This window comes from Nomascus leucogenys, chromosome 18 (assembly GCF_006542625.1).
Source record: "Nomascus leucogenys isolate Asia chromosome 18, Asia_NLE_v1, whole genome shotgun sequence".
NCBI classification, from domain to species: domain Eukaryota; kingdom Metazoa; phylum Chordata; class Mammalia; order Primates; family Hylobatidae; genus Nomascus; species Nomascus leucogenys.
The window spans coordinates 91,605,505-91,625,309 of NC_044398.1; the positions used below are offsets into that span (position 1 = coordinate 91,605,505).

Genomic DNA, 19,805 nt, shown 5'->3' on the forward strand with positions numbered 1-19,805 from the left:
GATCTCGGCTCACTGCAGCCTCCATCTCCCAGGTTCACAGTGTGGAGAGGCTGGGCACGGTGGCTCACGCCTGTAATCCCAGCACTTTGGGAGGCTGAGGCAGGAGGATCGCTTGAGCCCAGGAGTTTGTGACCATGCTGGGCAGCATAGCAAGACCCTGTCTCTAAGAAAAATTGAAAAGTTATAGCCAGGCATGGTGACACACATCTGTAGACCCCGCTACTCCAGAGGCTGAGACAGGAGGATTGTTTGAGTCTACAAGTTTCAGGCTGCGGGGAGCTATGATCGTGCCACTGTACTCCAGCCTGGGCAACAGAGCGAGACCCTGTTTCTCTCTTTCTCTCTTCTTTTCTCTCTGTTTCTCTCTTTTTAAATAAAAGACATTGTGGAGAGTGTGTGTGTGAGTTTAGGGTGAGGGGGACTAATTGCTGTTCTAAGAGTTTCATAGTTGGGGGGGTGATGAGGGGATGGGAAGTGATGAGGAGAGGGATGGTTGGTGGGCGGGCCTCTTATTCCAGGAGATAAGCCAAATTGAAATGAAGGCACAAAACAAGAAAAACAAAATGGGACTAACCGTGGTGGCATTTCCTGGCCTTGGGGCCTGAGGGAGGGAAGACTGTGAAATTTATTTAGAAAACTTCCAGACCAGCGGTTATGAGTCTTTTTTACTATTCTGGCCTGTTGCTCTTGTTCTTTTCAGAATTATAAATGTGTTTGTCTGGCCGTTTGATCTCAAAGCAATGCTCAAAAGAGGCAGTGTCTTGAAATCCCAGAAGATAAGATATGACCACATGAAAGATGGGCTCAATAAAGGGGGAGAGGCGGTGGCCAAAGCCTTAATTTCCAGAACGAGAAAATGGGGCCCACCCATCCTTTAAAGGTCATCAAAAGAAAGCTCCTGTCCTCCCATCCCCCACACCTGTATGTTGACTCTGTAAAGATGCAGTTTCCTCACTTTGGGAGGAGAGGCCATGGTTTTTGCAGGAATTGCACTGCTGCTGAATTCAGCCATTGCCTCTTGGGGGTTTAGGATGCCCCAGGCCTTGTTTTCCCTCAAAGCATTCCACTGGCAATCACGACCAACCATGCTCCTTGAGGATTTCTGTACGCACTGGCTTTTTCTGGTCTTGTAAGTTTTTATACGAGTCAGTTTTCATCATAAATCGTGGAGGCGGGCCTGGGGCTGTGATGGCGAGTCCTCGACGTTCAATCCGGATGTAGGTCACTCCAGAGCCCCAGGGTGCCCCGTCGTTCCCTTTGCTGGAAGTTTCAACAAGGCCAGAAGCAGATGTCAGGGGTTCCTGGGGTCGTCTGGGAGGGATGTCAGCTGACTTCAGGGGTAAGCTGGGACTTCTGCATTTCTGTTCCTGTATGTCAGAGGAAACTAGCAACACGCCTCAAACCACTTTACCCTGTCAGTCTTAGTGTTAAACCCGAGCCTGTTTTCACAAACGCCTCCTGCGATCTCATTACACCCCCACCCTGCCCTCCTGCTTCTGTGGCCTTCTCTACTTTGCTTCTTGCTCCTCTTGCACCTTCTGTCTCATCTGTCTTTTCTGGGGTTGGGCCTTTCCTCTTCTCTGTAACCTTCTGTGACTCCCATGGCTCACAGCTTTGCTGTGTATTAGGAGCAGAAAGCAAGCTTCATTACATCATTCAAATTTTTTTAGTAGCTACATTTTTTTTTTTTTTTTTTTGAGATGGAGTCTCGCTCTGTGGCCCAGGCTGGAGTGCAGTGGCGTGATCTCGGCTCACTGCAACCTCTGCCTCCTGGGTTAAGCGCTGGGATTTCAGGCGCACGCCACCATACCTGGCTGATTTTTGTATTTTTAATAGAGATGGGGTTTCGTCATGTTGGCCAGGCTGGTCTCAAACTCCTTACCTCAAATGATCCACCCGTCTCAGCCTCCCAAAGTGCTGGGATTACAGGCATGAGCCACTGTGCCCGGCCGCCACATTTTATTTATTTATTTTTTATTTTTGAGACAGCGTCTCACTCTGTTGCCCAGGCTAGAGTGCAATGGCGCAATCTCAGCTCCCTGCAACCTCCACCTCCCGCGTTCAAGCGATTATCCTGCCTTAGCCTCCTGAGTAGCTGGGATTACAGGCGCCCAATACCACACCTGGCTAATTTTTGTATTTTCAGTAGAGACAGGGTTTCACCATGTTGGTCAGGCTGGTCTCAAACTCCTGACCTCAGGCGATCCGCCTGCCTTGGCCTCCCAAAGTACTGGGATTACAGTCGTGAGCCACCGTATCTGGCCTCTTTTTTATTTATTTTGTTTTTATTTATTTATTTTTGAGGCAGTCTCTCCCAGGCTGGAGTTTAGTGGCGCAGTCACGACTCACTTGAACTCCTGGGCTTAAGTGATTCTCCCACCTTAGCCTCCCAAGTAGCTGGGACCACAGGGGTGCACCACCATGTCTGGCTAATTTTTAATTTTTTTGTAGAGACAGTGTCTCCCTATGTTGCCCAGGCTGATCTAGAATGCCCGGGCTCAAGCCATCCTCCTGCCTCAGCTCCCAAAGTGCTGGGATGACAGGTGTAAGCCACCATGCCCGGCCTAGTAGCCACGTTTTGAAAGAAACTGGTTAAATTAACAATGCATTTTACTTAACTTCATATATCCAAGATGTGGTCATTTTAATATATCAATATAAGAAATTATTAATGAGATATTTTACATTCATTTTTTCCTACTAAGTTTTGAAACCCAGGGTGTATTTTTACATTGACATTCTATCCCAAATTGAATGCTAAATTTTTATCAAAAAACATTTTGATCTATATTCAGTGTTCATCAAATTTGCCATTGAAAAAGTGATTCACATACTCAAGTTGTCCCAGACTTACAGGAAAGCTTCCCAATAATTGAATTGTTAGTTTTTACATTTAAATTGCTTAAACTTAAATACAGGTAAAAATTCATTGGCAAGTAAAAAGATAAAGAAAAGCTAAAAAAAAAATTCAATTCCTCACTCACACTAGCTCATTTCTTTTTTTCTTTTAGAGATAGAGTGTCACTCTGTCACCCAGGCTAGAGTGCAGTGGCATGATCATGGCTCACTGTAGCCTCCACCTCCTAGGCTCAAGTGATCCTCCTACCTCAGCCTCCTGGGTAGCTGGGACCACAGGTGTGCACCACCATGCCTGGCTAACTTTTTTAATTTTTAAAATTTTGTAGAGACAGGGTCTCACTATGTTGTCTAGGCTGGTCTTGAACTCCTGGGCTCAAGTAATCCAACTGCCTCGACCTCCCAAAGTGCTGGGATTGCAGTCATGAGCCCCTGTGCCCGGCCACAAGCCACATTTTAGACGCCCAACAGCCTTACGTGACTGGTGGCTGCTATACTGGGCAGCAGATACAGAGCATTTCCATCATCACAGAAGGTTCTGTTGGACAGCACTCTCTGATAGAATGAAGTCTTGAACATGTGTTCTGCAAGGGACTTACAAAGTTTTCTAGAATGCAGCCCCAACCTATCTTTACTTACTGACTTTGTTTTTCTCATGTTCACTCCCCCGCCTCTATTCCACTTTGTTTTGTTTGTTTGTTTTTGAGACAGAGTCTCACTCTGTTGCCCAGGCTGGAGTGCAGTGGCGCGATCATGGCTCACTGCGGCCTCCCCGGATTAAGCAATCTTTCTGCCTCAGCCTCCTAAGTAGCTGGGATTACAGGTGTGTGCCACTACACCTGGCTAATTTTTTTATTGGTTGTAGAGACAGGGTCTCACTATGTTGCCCAGGCTGGTCGTGAATTCCTGGGCTCAAGTGATCCTCCTGCCTCAACCTCCCAAAGTACTGGGATTACAGGCATGAGCCACTGCACCCAGCCCTTTTGTTTTGTTTTGTTTTGTTTTAGAGATGGGGGTCTCACCATGTTGCCCAGGCTAGTCTTGAGATCCTGGGCTCAGGCTATCCTGCCACCTCGGCTCCACAGCGTGCTGGGATTACAGGTGTGAGCCACCGCACCTGGTCTCTGTTTCCACTTTGAGGTGAATACCCTTTCTTTGGTTCCTCCAGAGAAGTCTCCTCTCTGGGGCTTGGTTTAGAGGCAGGGCTTCCCAGAAGGTCTCTACCCTTCTCCCTGCAGTGGGATTAATTGCTGCCTTGGCTTCCCACGAGTTCTAGAAAATGAGGCAGACAGTGTCGGGAGAGGGGAGCGGTGGCGAGCCTGTCCAAGCCCTGTGCTGTGGCTCGCTGCCCTGGAGCCTCGTTTCCCATTTCTCCCGAGACAGGTTTGAATGGCTCTTCTAAGGCAGCCTGAACCCTGCCCAGTTAGAAAAACAGCCACACAAAGAACAGCACTGTGTCTGCTTCCAGCTGCCCCATGGCTGCTGGATCATGGAACATCAGACAGGAGCACACTCTGGGTGCAGGGTGTAATTCTAGGCGAGCAGCAGCTCTGCCAGGGCTGGAGGGAAATCCTTTCTTTGCCCTCACAAAAGAAAATGTGTGCCTGGCTGCTCTGGTTCTCATTTTTCAAAATGAGAACCGGAGTCTATGTGTATTTCCTTCTTAAAAAGCTGTAACACACAGGCTGGGCGCAGTGGCTCACGCCTTTAATCCCAGCACATTGGGAAGCCAAGGCAGGAGGTTCACTTGCCCCCAGGAGTACAAGACCAGCCTAGACAACAAAGTGAGACCCCCGTCTCTACAAAAAATGAAAACATTAGCCGGGCGTGGGGGCGCATGCCTGTAGTCCCAGCTACCTGGGAGGCTGAGGCAGGAAGATCACCTGAGCCTGGGAGGTGGAGGCTGCAGTGAGCGGAGATCGCACCACTGCACTCTAGCCTGGGTGACAGATCTTGTCTCAAAAAAATAAAACAAAACAAAAAACAAAACTATAACACACATACCAAAAAATATATACATTTTAATTGTACAACTCAGATTTTTACAGACTGAACATACCTCTGTAACCAGCCCCCAGGCGAAGAAAGAGAACAGGACCCGCCCCCCCCCGCAAAGGCCCCCTCATACCCCTTTCCAGATTCTTCTTCCTCTCCCAGGAGTAACCTCTCCATGGATTCATTTTGCCTATTTCTGACCTTTATTTAAATAGCATCGTACAGTGTACATTTTGTGGCATCTGGCCCCTTTGCTATTTGTGATAATTTGTGGTTGGTTTTTGAATGCCTTTATCTTTTCCGTTACCTAAAACAGTTAGTGAAAACCACAGTGGTTTAAAAGCCAAAAGAAAAAAACACAAAAAAACAGCAAAAAAAAACGAAGAAGAAACACCAGACATGGAAGGTACATAGGTCATTGTCCGGTAATGGTTTAATATGTGAAGAAGAAATGACTCGTATTTGGTTGATGTTTCCACTTTGGATTTTCCAGGTTTTGGTGATTTTTGGTAGTAATTATTTACTTTTTGATTTTTATTTAGGGACTCTCTTAAGAGTAATTCTGGGGTCTTGAAGGGGCATTAACCCTCTTCCTAGCTTTTGGACAAAGCTGGATTGAAGTCATTTTCTCAGAATTTCTGTTTGCCAGAAAGAAAATCGAAGACTTAGGTGAAAAAGAGAGGGAGAGATCAACTGAATTTCTTATCTGGTATGTTCTGTTTCTGTTTTAGGTAAAATGTCGGTTCCAGGACCTTATCAGGCGGCCACCGGGCCTTCCTCAGCGCCATCTGCTCCTCCATCCTATGAAGAGACAGTGGCTGTTAACAGTTATTACCCCACGCCTCCAGCTCCCGTGCCTGGGCCAACTACGGGGCTTGTGACAGGGCCTGATGGGAAGGGCATGAATCCTCCTTTGTATTATACCCAGCCAGCGCCCATCCCCAATAATAATCCAAGTACGTGTGGCCTCCCAGGCCCCCCTTACCATTCCTTGGCCCTCCACCCTGGGAATCAGGAGAGTGACCGAAGTGACTCTGCCAGAGAGTCTAAGTGAAGTGCCAGTACGTTCCAGTTTTACCCCCTTACCTTGAAATTCCACACACAGTCTTTTAGATTCCATGTTGGTGAGGCTCACGGCTTTTCCATAATAAAGTATGGTTTAGGATCTTTCCCATGATCATCATATACGAATCTTTTGGCACATCTCACGGAGGCACAACCAACTTTCTTCTGAGAATGGGAGTTTGTGTCTTAAGGGCCCACACCCTTCCTCTTGAGGTCTGATGCAGAACTTCTGCCCTGAGGCCAGGGCCAAGGTAGGAATAGGGAGGAGAAGAGACGGTCCTGAGCAACGTGTGATTGTGTTTTCACACCAGCTCACCCTCAATGCAAGTTGCTCTTCTGCTTTTGAGCAACTAGATGGTCCCTGTCCTTTGGTGCTTCCTTCCGCCCAAGGGTGCCCTGGTATGTCACTGCTTCAGAATCACAGGTAGTTCTGAAAGAAATCTTTAGCTCAGAGAGGGGGCCCTTGAATCAGATTGCCTGGGTTCACATAACCTCCTCGTGCCTCAGCTTCCCCATTTGTAAAATAGGTTTCATCAAGTACCTATTTAGAAATATCCGTGGGTTGTTAACATGACAGGAAGTTCCGTGTGCCAAATACAGAGTACTCATTGGATAAAAGTGAGCTCTTATTGTTGTGTTCAAGTTATTTTGAGCTGGAAGAGGATGAGATAATGACTTTAGATTCTTAGACCATCCTGTGATCAATAAATAGTTTCTTCTTTTTTTTTTTTTTTTTTTTTTTTTTTTGAGACAGGGTTCTCACCATGTTGCGCAGGCTGGAGTGCAGTGGTGCAGTCATGGCTCACTACAGCCTGGACCTTCTGGGCTCAAGTGATCGTCCCACCTCAGTCTCTGGAATAGCTGAGACTACAGGCATACACCACCACACCTGGCTAATTTTTAAATTTTTGTAGAAATGAGGTCTCACTATTTTTCCAGGCTGATCTTGAACTCCTGAGCTCAAACGATCTTCCCACCTCCCTTGGCCTCCCAAAGTGTTAGAATTATCAGCATGAGCCACAGAGCCTGGCCCAAATAACTTATTCTTGAACCCCAAAACACTTAATAAAATGTATGAACTGGGTGTGGTGGCTTGTGCCTGTAATCCTAACTACTGAGGAGGCTGAGGCAGGAGGATCATCTGAAGCCAGGAGTTCCAAACCAGCCTGAGTGACATAGTGAGACATTGTCTCTATGAAAATAAAATTAGCCGAGTGTGATGGCTTGTACCTGTAGTCCCAGCTACTTGGGAGGCTGAGGTGGGAGGATTGCTTGAGCCCAGGAGGTTGAGGCTGCGGTGACGCTATGATTGTACCCCTGCACTCCAGCCTGGGCAACACAACAAGACCCTGTCCCCCCTGCCAAAAAAAAATTACACATAAGTGCTAAAGTATGATTCAATACTACTTTTCTGGAAGGAGGGTCTTTCTATGAGTGTTACTAAGTTCGGTTAACTCTAGGCACTAATTTTCCCCTAATGTTATATAAATGGCATTCTAACAACGTAAAAAGGAACAGAAGGAAGTTGCTTTGACAAAAATATGAGCTTAACAACTGAAGTGCTTGATGATTTTCATCACCCTGGATTCTCTTTTTTTTTTTTTGAGATAGAGTCTTGTTCTGTTGCCCAAGCTGGAGTGCAGTGGCTCGATCTTGGCTCACTGCAACTTCTGCCTCCCGAATTCAAGCGATTCTCCTGCATCAGCCTCCCAAGTAGCTGGGACTACAGGCACGCGCTACCATGCCTGGCTAATTTTTGTCTTTTGAAACAGGGTTTCACCATGTTGGCCAGGCTGGTCTCGAACTCCTGACCTCTGGTGATCCACCCACCTTGGCCTCCCAAAGCCAAGGGATTTGCTGGGATTACAGGTGTGAGCCACCGTGCCCGGCCTGGATTCTCTTCTGATTCTTGTGAATGTTCGAACATGTTTTCACATAGCTTTTTCTTCCTAGCATTATTTTATATTTTCATTTCTTGTATCAACACAGTTCACGAGCTTGTTGTCTTACAGAGTTGGCCTGCGTTTCCTGGCTTGGTAAACTCTACCCTTATCATTGGCTGTCAGAGTTTATCAAAGCGTCTGTGTAAAGAGAGTGGATTGTTTATCAAGAGCTGCTAGGCACAGTGTGAGGCTGGTTAAAATTTATTTATTTGTTTTTGAGACTGAGCGTCGCTCTGTTGTCCAGGCTGGAGAACAGTGGCACAATCATGATTCACTGCAGCCTCAATCTCTCAGACTCAAGTGATCCTCCCACCTCAGCCTCCTGAGTAGCTGGGACTACAGGCATGTACCACCACGCTGGGCTAATTTTTATAGTTTTTTGTAGAGATGAGGTCTTGTCATATTGCCTAGGCTGATCTCAAACTCCTAGGCTCAAGCAATCCTCCCACCTCGGCCTCCCAAAGTGTTGGGATTACAGGCATGAGCCACCGCGCCCAGTCCTCCTTTCTTTTTGAGGCTGAATCATATTCTGGTGGATGGATAAACTTCGCTGTGTTAATTCATTGGTCCATCGGTGGACACTTGTGTTCCTTCCCCTTTTGGCTCTCATAGATAGCCAAACGATGAACGCATGCTATGAACACAAACGTACAAATATAATATTTGCTGGCGTCCCTGCGTTCCTCTCTTTGTCCTGTAGTGAATGCTATTGACCTTGTTTCCTGAGCAGCCTGTGTTTGTCCCTCTCTCTTTCATCAGTTACCGTGCAGACGGTCTATGTGCAGCACCCCATCACCTTTTTGGACCGCCCTGTCCAAATGTGTTGTCCTTCCTGCAACAAGATGATCGTGAGTCAGCTGTCCTATAACGCCGGTGCTCTGACCTGGCTGTCCTGCGGGAGCCTGTGCCTGCTGGGGTGAGTCTGCCTCCCACTTGGCCCCAAGCCCTCCTGCCGTTCTCTCTGGGTGCTGGCGGGGGTGGGTTCTCAACTGCAGTATGCTTGACATTCAGGGCCAGACATTTGTGTTGTTTTTTTTTTTTGAGATGGAATCTGGTTCTGTCACCCAGGCTGGAGTACAGTGGGGCGATCTTGGCTCACTGCAGCCCCCACTGCTCAGGTTCAAATGATTCTCCTGCCTCAGCCTCCTGGGTAGCTGGGATTATAGGGGTGCACAACCACACCCAGCTTATTTTTAGTAGAGTCGGGGTTTCGCCATCTTGGCCAGGCTGGTCTCGAACTCCTGACCTCAGGTGATCAGCCCTGCTCTGCCGCCCAAAGTGCTGGGATTACAGGTGTGAGCCACCGTGCCTGGCCTAAGATGTTTCTTTCTTTTTTTGTGATGGATTCTCACTCCATTGCCCAGGCTGGAGTGCAGTAGCACGATCCCGGCTCACGGCAACCTCCGCCTCCCAGGTTCAAGCTATTCTCCTGCCTCAGCCTCCTGAGTAGCTGGGATTACAGGTGTGCACTGCCATGCCCGGCTAATATTTTGTATTTTTAGTAGAGATAGGGTCTCACCATGTTGGCTAGGCTGGTCTCGAACTCCTGACCTCAGGTGGTCCGCCCGCCTCAGCCTCCCAAAGTGCTAGGATTACAGGCGTGGGCCATCATGCCTGGCCCAAGACATTTCTTTATAGTAGAGGGTGTCCTGTGCATTGTAGGATATTGAATAGCATCCCTGGCCCCCACCGGCTTGATGCCAGGAGCACCACGCTCCCCAGTGTTCTGAACACAAATGCCCCCTGGGAGGCCAAGTCATCCCTGCTGCCCTTAAGTGTATCAGTCCCCAGAAATTGGTCTTCCGTCTTTTCTTCTTGCTTATCTGCTGAAACCACGCCCTGCGTGTAGGGACAAGCTTCACAGCTGCTTCCAGCTGTGTACAGGGCAATACCCTCAGGGATTCCTTTTTCTTCTAGAATTTCATGACCTAAATAATAATGTTTTGCTCGAGCCCCAGGGAAGCTCTAAACAATCTGTACATTAAAATTCTTCATAGGAATTGCTCCTAAACTTCTTACCCTTTTATGACCTGAAGTATTTTTCCCATTGCCCATGCAGGGAAATTATATAAATATTTATGTCTGCACCAAGGGTATTATGTTTAAAGAGATAATAGTTTCTGTTCTGGGAGAAAAATCTGAGGAAACACAATCAATTTTTTGTTTCCCACCAAGCAGGTAAAAGTAGCTTCCTTATTCCTGGCCACGTGAGCCACTCAGAAAACCCCAAGGGGCTCCATTCTTTTCCTTGAAGGAAACTGTGTTTGTGAGTTTCAGGAGCCTCATGCAACTGGCACATTCCTCCACACTGTCCTTTGGTGACTTGAGGTTGAGAAGGAACTATATTTCTCTTCTTAACTTCAATAAGAGGCTCAGAGTCCCGGAGAGTTTAGTTAACTTCCTTGAGGTCATGTGTTAAATAAGGAAGGAAGGGGACAAAACAACTTTCTGGGCACCTGATTCCCCCTCTTGCCCATAGGACTCTGCTGCTGTTTTCATTCCTTGGGCAGAAAATGCTTAAAAAAAAAAAAAAAGGTCCATTGCTTCTGGATATTTGTATTAAAACAAATTTTTATCTTTGAAATCAGGGAAGGACGGAATAGAAACTTACTTGTTTTGTTTTGTTTGAGACTGAGCCTTGCTCTGTTGTCCAGGCAGGAGGGCGGTGGTACGATCGTAGCTCTCTGCAGCTTTGATCTCATGGGCTCCTGCAATCCTCCCAGCTCAGCCTCCTGAGTATCTGGGACCACAGGTGTGTGCCACCATACCTAGCTAATTTTTAAATTTTTTTTTTGTGGAAGTAGGGGTTTTACTATGTTGCCCGGGCTGGTCTTGAACTCCTGGACTCAAGCAGTCCTCCTGCCTTGACCTCCCAAAGTGCTGGGATTATAGAGGAATAGAAACTTACATTGAGTATTGGCCTCTGCCAGTCTGGCTTTAGAAATTGAGGCAAACTTTCTTTCCCTCCCTTTGTTCCTTCCTTAAACATGGTAGAGTGGGTTCAAATCCTGCCTCTGACTAGCTGTGTGGCCATGGGCAAGTGACTTTACCTCTCTGTGCTTCAGTTTCCCCATCTATAGACAGTGCGTGCGGGGCAATAACGCCCACCTCAGGGGCTGCTGAGGATAAAATGTGTGTGTGTGTGTGCTGCCTGGAGCCGTGCCTGTACCTGTAAGCCGTAGGTTAGGATTCCTACTGAACAGACTGAGTGCCCTTATTTGAGCTCTGGAAAGCTTAGGCAATAGGAGGAAATTTCTTTCATGAGATAATTTCCTCATCAGAATATTTCCAAATTCTGCTTTATGTAAACCAGTGTCTTCCTGTAAAAGGTTGAGTTTTAACTCCGTTTTTGGCAAACATTGGTTGTCAGGCTGTCTGAGGTTCCTGCCCGTGTGTGCCAATGGTGGATTATGTAGGTTAAGAGGCGTTATTTGGGGAACTTTACTTGGTTGCTGTAAGAAGCAGCCTGTCTATATGGAAGAGATCAGTAAGACGGGGGTTGGCAAAACGGCCCTGGAGCCAGGCGCTTGTTTTAAGTTTTACGGGAACACAGCCACGCCTATTGGTTTTTGGATTCTCTGATGGCTGTCTTCTCATTCCAAGGGCAGAGTTGAGTAGTGGCAACAGAGACTCCGTGCCTCATCAGGATGAAAGCATGTGGCCGGGTGTGTGGTGGCTTCCACCTGTAATCCCAGCACTTTGGGAGGCAGACGTGGAAGGATCACTTGAGGCCAGCAGTTCAAGACCAGCCTATGCAACATAGGAAGACCCCATCTCTACAAAAACAAACAAAACACAGCAACAGAAAGACTAAAAGATCTACCATCTGTCCCTTTGCCAAAAAAGTTCACCAAGCCCATCTCAGACTTTGAAAGACTCCCAAATGACCCCAGATTTGAACATAATGCTCCAAGGGACCCTGTCCGTAGGAGGAGCCTTGGCATTGGCTGGCATGTTAATTTCCTTGGGGTGTCATCACAAATTACAACACACCTAGTGTTTGAAACAAATGATATTAACTCTCACAATTCTAGAGGCCAGAAGTGCAAAATCAAAATGTCAGGAGGGGCCGGGTATGGTGGCTCTCGCCTGTAATCCCAGCACTTGGGGAGGCCAAGGCGGGTGGATCACTTGAGGTCAGGAGTTCGAGACCAACCTGGCCAACATGGTAAAACCCCATCTCTCCTAAAAATACAAAAATTAGCTGGGCGTGGTGGCATGCGCCTGCAATCCCAGCTACTCAGGAGGCTGAGGCAGGAGAATTGCTTGAACCCAGGATGAGGGAGAATTGCTTGAACCCTGGGCGACAGAGCGAGACTCCATCTCAAAAAAAAAAAAAAAAAGAACAAAAACCAGAATGTCAGCAGGGCCACGCTCCCTCCTAAGGCTTCAGGGCAGAATCGTTTTTTGCCTCCTCCAGCTTCTCTGGTAGCTCCCGGTGTTCCATGGCTTATGGCCTCACCACTCCAGCCTCTGCCTCTGTCTTCACATGCCCTTCTGCCCTCTCTGTATCTCTGTGTGTCCTCTCCTCTTCTTCTAAGGTCATTGGGTTTTAGGTGTCCACCTGGATAATCCAAGATAATCCCATCTCAAAATCCCTAATTATACTGGCAAAGACCCTTTTTACAAAGAAGGACATGAACATGTCTTTGGCAGCCAGTGTCCATCCTGTTGTGGTCAGTAATGCGCTCCGTGTGTCTCTCTCTCCTCCCAGGTGCATAGCGGGCTGCTGCTTCATCCCCTTCTGCGTGGACGCCCTGCAGGACGTGGACCATTACTGTCCCAACTGCAGAGCTCTCCTGGGCACCTACAAGCGTTTGTAGGACTCAGCCAGACGTGGAGGGAGCCGGGTGCCTGCCGCAGGAAGTCCTTTCCACCTCTCATCCAGCTTCACGCCTGGTGGAGTTTCTGCCCTGGTGGTCTCACCTCTCCAGGGGGCCCACCTTCATGTCTTCTTTTGGGGGGAAAACGTCGCAAAACTAACAAACCTCCAAACCCCAGCAATTGCTGCTCGGAGTCGTGCATAGGACTTGCAAAGACATTCCCCTTGAGTGTCAGTTCCACGGTTTCCTGCCTCCCTGTGACCCTGAGTCCTGCCATCTAACTGTGATCATTGCCCTATCCGAATATCTTCCTGTGATCTGCCATCAGTGGCTCTTTTTTCCTGCCTCCATGGGCCTTTCTGGTGGCAGTCTCAAACTGAGAAGCCACAGTTGCCTTATTTCTGAGGCTGTTCTGTCCAGAGCTCAGCTGAACCAGCCTTTAGTGCCTACCATTATCTTATCCGTCTCTTCCTGTCCCTGATGACAAAGATTTTGCCTTACAGACTTTACAGGCTTAGCTTTTAGATTCTGTAACTGCAGACTTCATTAGCACACAGATTCACTTTAATTTCTTAATTTTTTTTTTAAGTACGAGGAGGGGCTATTAACACCGAGTACAGACATATCCATGAGGTCATAAATGCACGCTAGAAAAATAGGGCTGGATGTTATCACTGCCCTGTCTCCCCTTGTTTCTCTGTGCCAGATCTTCAGCGCCCATTTCCATACAGGGATTTTTTTCTCATAGAGTAATTATATGAACAGTTTTTATGACCTCCTTTTGGTGTGAAATAATTTTGAACAGAATTTCTTTTTTTTTTTTTTTTGAAAAACAGAGATGGGATCTTACTATGTTTCCCAGGCTGGTCTCGAACTCCTGGGCTCCAGCGATCCTTCTGCCTTGGCCTCCCGAAGTGCTGGGATTGCAGGCATGAACTACCGTGCTGGGCCTGAACATAATTTCAAGAGGAGGATTTATAAAACCGTTTTCTGTAATCATATGATTGGTGTCATTTTCCCATTTGCCAATGTAGTCTCACTTAAAAAAAAAAAAAAAAACAAAGAAATGTATAATTTCATCTACTGCCTTTACTTGGGGTTAATGTGGTTCTTAATCACCTTCATCATGGAACTCTCAAAGTGGGGTCCATTTTGGGTTCCTGGTGGTGGGTTTTGAAAGATAAGGGAGAGCACATTTTGAACATGTCTGGGTACCATGGTGCGGATGCTTGGGAACCAGAACTGTTTCAGAGGAATCTAAAGTCTGATTTTAGTTTTCAGAGACACGGCTTGTTGTAAAACATGAGAAGACATGATTTCTAGGACTCAAGCAGCAAGCCAGGATTCTAGGTTGGCTGCTGTGTCATCTTTGAAGTCAAGACAAAGCTGGGCTCGACCTTCAAGAGTCCTCGTTTTGATAATAATTCAGCATAGGGAACTCCCGTGAATACTACTATGTAGAAATAAAACCTAGACCTTGAGCGAACATCTGTATATTGGTTGAAAATGATAGTGGTAACCATTGATCCCCCTTCATTTGATGTTTGGAAAAGTCCAGTAATTATCATTTTTGCAACGAATATGGATACCACATAGTACTTTGGTGTTACCTGCTTTTGAAAAATAAAGTCTTTGGTTCACCCGGTGAACTATGAGTTCTTTTGGTGTGAAGAAAGGGCTCATGTTGCATTTCCAGCCATTGCTACAAAGAACCTTTATTTGCTCAGTAACGGTAGAAAATCCTTCCCGATTAAAAACTTCAGAATTGCTGAATATCCTGCAATGCCAAGATGACCGATGTTGAGTTGGGTGGATTTGCTAACGAGTCAGATTTGAACATGAGGCTATTGGAACCCAACAGGCGTCACTGATGGCGGCAAGCCATAGCTTTCAAGTTTTAATAAAATGCACAGAAGAGAACTGTCCCCATTCATTCTCTGAACAAAACATGCTTTGTGAGATGCTAAAAGGAGGGTATTGTAACATGTCAGGAATATGGATGCCGCCTTCCCCCATCCTTTGCTACCTGATGATACAGCTTCATTTTGCTAGATGTAAGGAAATAATATCATCTTGGTGTGGCTTACATTGTCATTTAAACCCTAAATTACAGTCTTGAAAAATTGCTGCTTTCCAGATCTTGATTGTGTAGTTTCGGGGCCATGCATATTTAGCAGTTTGGCTTAGATGTTGGCATATACGTGATCTCAAGCTGTTATTAATTACATATGCAAAGTCTTCAAAACAAGAGCCCTATTTCAGGATCGTAAAAACACGTATTACGTGGAACTTTCATGTCAGACGCCTGGAGTACGAAGCGTTCATTGGACATTCCATTTTACTGTTCAAAGTATGGACTTACATATCAAATTAAAAGGCTCTTTTGTTCTGCCACTGTTTGGTGGGGACTTGAGAGTCTCTTGCAAACATTGGTTCACATTCAGTTAATGAAAGGGCTTTATACCTACCTACTTGGACCGCAAAGAGGAATTTTACCAATCTGAAACCAAAAGTGGCTGTATATCTTATATTCTGTTATGTCCATCTAGGCGAGGTGGCCTTCTAAGAAGTGTTGGTTTGTGGCTTAACAAAATTATTCAGGTACTGCATCTCTTGAAGCCGGACTTAAGCATATGATGGATTCCTCGCTGACCACAGCGTTACCCGTGAAAATGTTTTCTCTGGGACAACTGGCTTCCCAGTTGCTAACGAGAACACTTCTGTTGGATACTGAACTATTTATAAACATGGCTTCATATACTCACACCATTTGGCCTCAGTTTTCTCCCCAGTGAGAGCCTGTCGTGTTTGGGATGTTAAAAATCCTTCTCTGACTTTCTGGGCTCAAGATTTCTGTTAGGAGTAAATCTAGACATTGGAATTTTACTTGCAGAATTCTGATTTCCTTTGGGTTCCTTGGTCCTCTCCTCCCTGTATGACTCAAATGTTTACAATGAGTCGCCTGTTTTTGCAGGCACGTGAGTGAATTGGAAGATCTAGCAAGGGCCATGTGAAAGAGACATCAAGAATAGTTTCGCTTTCTATTTTTTTGAGAGGGAGCCTCGCTATGTCGCCCAGACTAGAGTGCAATGGCATGATCTCAGCTCGCTGCAGCCTCCACCTCCCGGGTTGAAGCGATTCTCCTGCCTCAGCCTCCCGAGTAGCTGGGATTACAGGTGCCTGCCACCGTGCCCAACTAATTTTTGTATATTTAGTAGAGATGGGGTTTCGCCATGTTAACCACGCTGGTCTCGAACTCCTGACCTGCCTACTTCGGCCTCCCAAAGTCGTGGGATTACTACAGGCATGAGCCACTGTGCCTGGCCTTTTTTTTTTTTAAGCTAAGAATTTTAAATGAGATTCTGGAGCTCAGATTAAAATGAAGAAATAAATAAATAAATAGCTCACCACCAAGAATAGAGTCTAGTGCATGTAACTAACCACCTTGTAACTGCTCTCTGCAGTATTAAAAAGATGTTCTCCCAATTGAATACCTTTTCTCCTTTTCTTTTCCTTTCTTTTTTTTTTTTTTTTTTTTTTTTTGAGATGGAGTCTGGCTCTGTTGCCCACGCTGGAGTGCAGTGGCACAATCTGGGCTCACTACAACCTCCTCCTCCAGGGCTCAAGTGATTCTCCTGCCTCAGCCTCCTGAGTAGCTGGGATTACAGGTGCACTCGCTGACGCCTGGCTAATTTTTGTATTTTTAGTAGAGACAGGGTTTCGCCATGTTGGCCAGCTGGTTTCAAGCCTCTGACCTCAAGTGATCGCCTGCCTCAGCCTCCCAAAGTGCTGGGATTACAGGCGTGAGCCACTGTGCCTGGCCTCAGCATTTAAGTATTCTTAAAGCTCTTAGTACTGCAGTGACTCTTAAGTGATCTTGGCCGGTTTCCCAAATGGGCAAAATCAATTTAATGGGTTCGTCAAAAATCACAGTGCATTACTCATAATAGATCTGAGTATTATTTGCAAAACTTGGATATATAGATGTGTGTGTTTGGGGGAGGGGTCACTGTGTAAAGTAAGGGTGAAGGGTAACAGCTGGAAGCCTCTGGTTGGTGTCTGTGGATTTCACATTGTTTATCATTGATTAACTCCTGCTGTGTTGCAGGGATTGTACAATCGGGGTAGAAAACACGACCCTGCCTAGGAAGAGTGAACAGTGGGCTTAGCACTGCCCTGCCAACATTTCTTCCCCCTTCCTCTTCCCTCCTTCCTTCTTTGCATCTAAAATTCACCTAGCATTAAAGTACATAATTAGGTGGCTTTTAGTACATTCACAATGCTATGTAACCATCACTTCTACCTAGTTCCGAAACATTTTCATCAGCCCAAAATAATACCCCAAACCCATTAGCAGTCACTCCCCATTCCCTCCTCTCCACAACCCCTGGCACCCATCAGTCTGCATTCTGTATGGATTTACCTATAGTGGGTATACTATATCAATGGAATCATAGAATATGTGATCTTTGCGTCTGGCATTTTTGCTGAGCATCATGTTTTCAAGGTTCATCCACATGGTAGCGTGGACCAGTGGTTCATTCCTTTTTGTGGGTGAATCATACTCCGCTGTGTGGATAGACCACAAGTGGTTAATCCACTTATCCTTTGATGAACGTCTGTGTTATTTCTACCTTTTGGCTATTGTGAATAATGCGGCTGAGAACATTTGTTTACAGGCTTCTGTGTGGACATACGTTTTCAGTTCCCTTGGGTGTATACCTAGGAATGCAATTGCTGGGTTATAGGGTAATTCTACCTGTATGGTTCATTCATTCATTCATTCATTTATTGAGACCAAGTCTCACTCTGTCACCCAGACTGGAGCACAGTGGCGCCATCTCGGCTCACTACAACCTCCACCTCTCGGGTTCAAGCGATTCTCCTGCCTCAGCCTCCTGAGTAGCTGGGACTACAAGTGCATGTCACCATGCCTGGCTTATTTTTTGTAGAGACGGTGTCTCACTGTGTTGCCCAGGCTGGTCTCAGAAGTCCTGGGTTCAAGCCATCCGCTTGCCTCAGCCTGCTGAGTAGCTGGGATTACAGGCACACGCCACTACACTCAGCTAATTTTTAAATTTTCTGTAGAGTTGGGGTCTTCTGTATTGCCCAGACTGGTCTCAAACTCCTGGGCTTAAGTGATCGTCCTGCCTTGGCCTCCCAAAGTGCTGGGATTACAGGCTTGAGCCACTGTGCTTGGCCTTCCCATTTTCACTGAAGGTCTTTCTTTGTGGTTGCGTTGGTTTGCCTTTCCCTGCATTAGTTTTTTGTCTAACTTAATGGCGTCCTTATTTTATGTTCTCCCTGCCTTCTGTCTTAAAGTCTTAAATCCGTTCAGGCCTTTATCAGTGACCAGATAGTGTCCACATGTGTGTATGTGAGAGGGGGTGGTCTGGGTGTCTCTATAGGTGTGTGTGCGTGTGCGCTGGGGCTGTGTGTGGGGGGATATGTAGGAGTGTGTCTGTGTATGTGTGGGTGTGTCTGTGGGTGTTTGTTGGAGGGCCTAGGTGTCTGTCATGTGTGTGAGCTGGGCTCTGGGTGTCTCCGTAGCTGTCTATGAGTGTCTGGCCCCATGTGTGTGTGCATCCACACGTGTATGTGTCTCTGGGTGCATGGAGCGTAAGGGGAAGGGGCCGAGCCGCCCTGAGCTGCACTGGCCTGGAAGCCTTCAGTCCTCCAGGAGCCCTGCAAGGACTTTCAGGCCAACCACCCCCAGGGGGAATATAAATGACTGTTGCCTCGCTGATCTCAGGGACTAAAGGGCAGGAATGATTGTTCCTTCCATTGTTATGCAGTGTGAAGGGGACCATGCCTGGCTTCCCAACCTTGTCAATCATGGCTGTGTCCAGCTGCTGGTGGATGATTCCAGATGGGGAAGATTTTTACTGAATCCTGTACAACAGGGCCAGGGCCACTGTCCTCAGACTCCACGGCTGCACATTAGAATCCCCTGGGGGAGGCTGGATGCGGTGGCCCATGCCTGTAATCCCAGCACTTTGGGGATGCGAAGGCAGGAGGATTGCTGGAGCCCAGGAATTAAAGACCAGCCTGGGCAACATAGTGAGACCTCGTCTCTACAAAAATAAAAATTAAGTTTGAGCGTGGTGGCTCATGCCTGTAATGTCAACACTCTGGGAGGCCATGGCGGATGGATCACCTGTGGTCGGGAGTTCGAGATCAGCCTGAGCAACATGGAGAAACCCCGTCTCTACTAAAAATACAAAATTAGCCGAGCATGGTGGCGCATGCCTGTAATCCCAGCTACTCGGGAGGCTGAGGCAGGAGAATCGCTTGAACCCGGAGGCAGAGGTTGTGGTGAGCTGAGATCATGCCATTGCACTCCAGCCTGGGCAACAAGAGTGAAACTCTGTCTCAAAATAAATAAGTAAATAAATGAAATTAGTTGGGCGTGGTGGTGTGTGCCTGTGGTCCCAGCTGCTCTGGAGGCTGAGGCAGGGGTATGGCTTGAGCCCGGGAGTTCAAGGCTGCACTGAGACGTGGTCGCACCACTGCACTCTAGTCTGAGCAACAGAGTGAGGCCCTTGCTCTTAAAAAAAAGCAATGAAGAAACAATCCCCCGGGGGAGCATTTAAAAGGCTCCATGCCCAGGCCATGCCCCAGATCAACTGGATTAGGAACTCTCAAGATGCCACCAGGCATCAGTGCCGACCTATCCCTGGCACAGCCATACTGGGGCCACAGAAAGTCTTTAATTTTATCATTTTTTTCCATAAGAGGGAAAAATGCCTGCATATAATAATGAATCCGGCCTGGATTATATTTCTCTTTATACCAACACAGTCACAAAATACATGTTTAAATATATTTTTATGGAGGAAGTGGCCCACTAAAGTGCTAAGGCTGCCCCTATCAGCCTGCAGCTGCAGCTTGGCCCCAGGTCACTGGCCTGGCCTGGGGGTTGGTGTGAGTGTGTGAGGCTCCATCACTGATGCTGTGGTCCCCAGGGCCTCTGTTCATTCAGTAAGTGCATATTGGGTGTGTAAGATGTTCCCAGGATACAGCAGCAAATGGGAGAGTCAGGCTTCTTGCTCTTGGGAATCTAAAGTAGAACGTCATCATGTTGTGCTTGCTTTGCATATTATGATAATGTGATCTTGCATAT

At 46.9% G+C, this 19,805-nt stretch overlaps 1 protein-coding gene across 1 annotated transcript in view; it reads left to right on the forward strand.

Moving 5' to 3' along the window:
• The window catches only part of LITAF (lipopolysaccharide induced TNF factor), a 37,255-nt gene extending 22,657 nt beyond the window's left edge, over window positions 1–14,598 (forward strand). The window contains exons 2-4 of the mRNA XM_003269279.3: window positions 5,583–5,807; window positions 8,619–8,775; window positions 12,574–14,598. Of these exons, the coding sequence (XP_003269327.1) occupies window positions 5,588–5,807; window positions 8,619–8,775; window positions 12,574–12,682 (486 nt within the window). The 5' untranslated portion in view covers window positions 5,583–5,587 and the 3' untranslated portion in view covers window positions 12,683–14,598. The remainder of the gene's footprint in view (window positions 1–5,582; window positions 5,808–8,618; window positions 8,776–12,573) is intronic.
• Window positions 14,599–19,805: the final 5,207 nt, after the last annotated feature.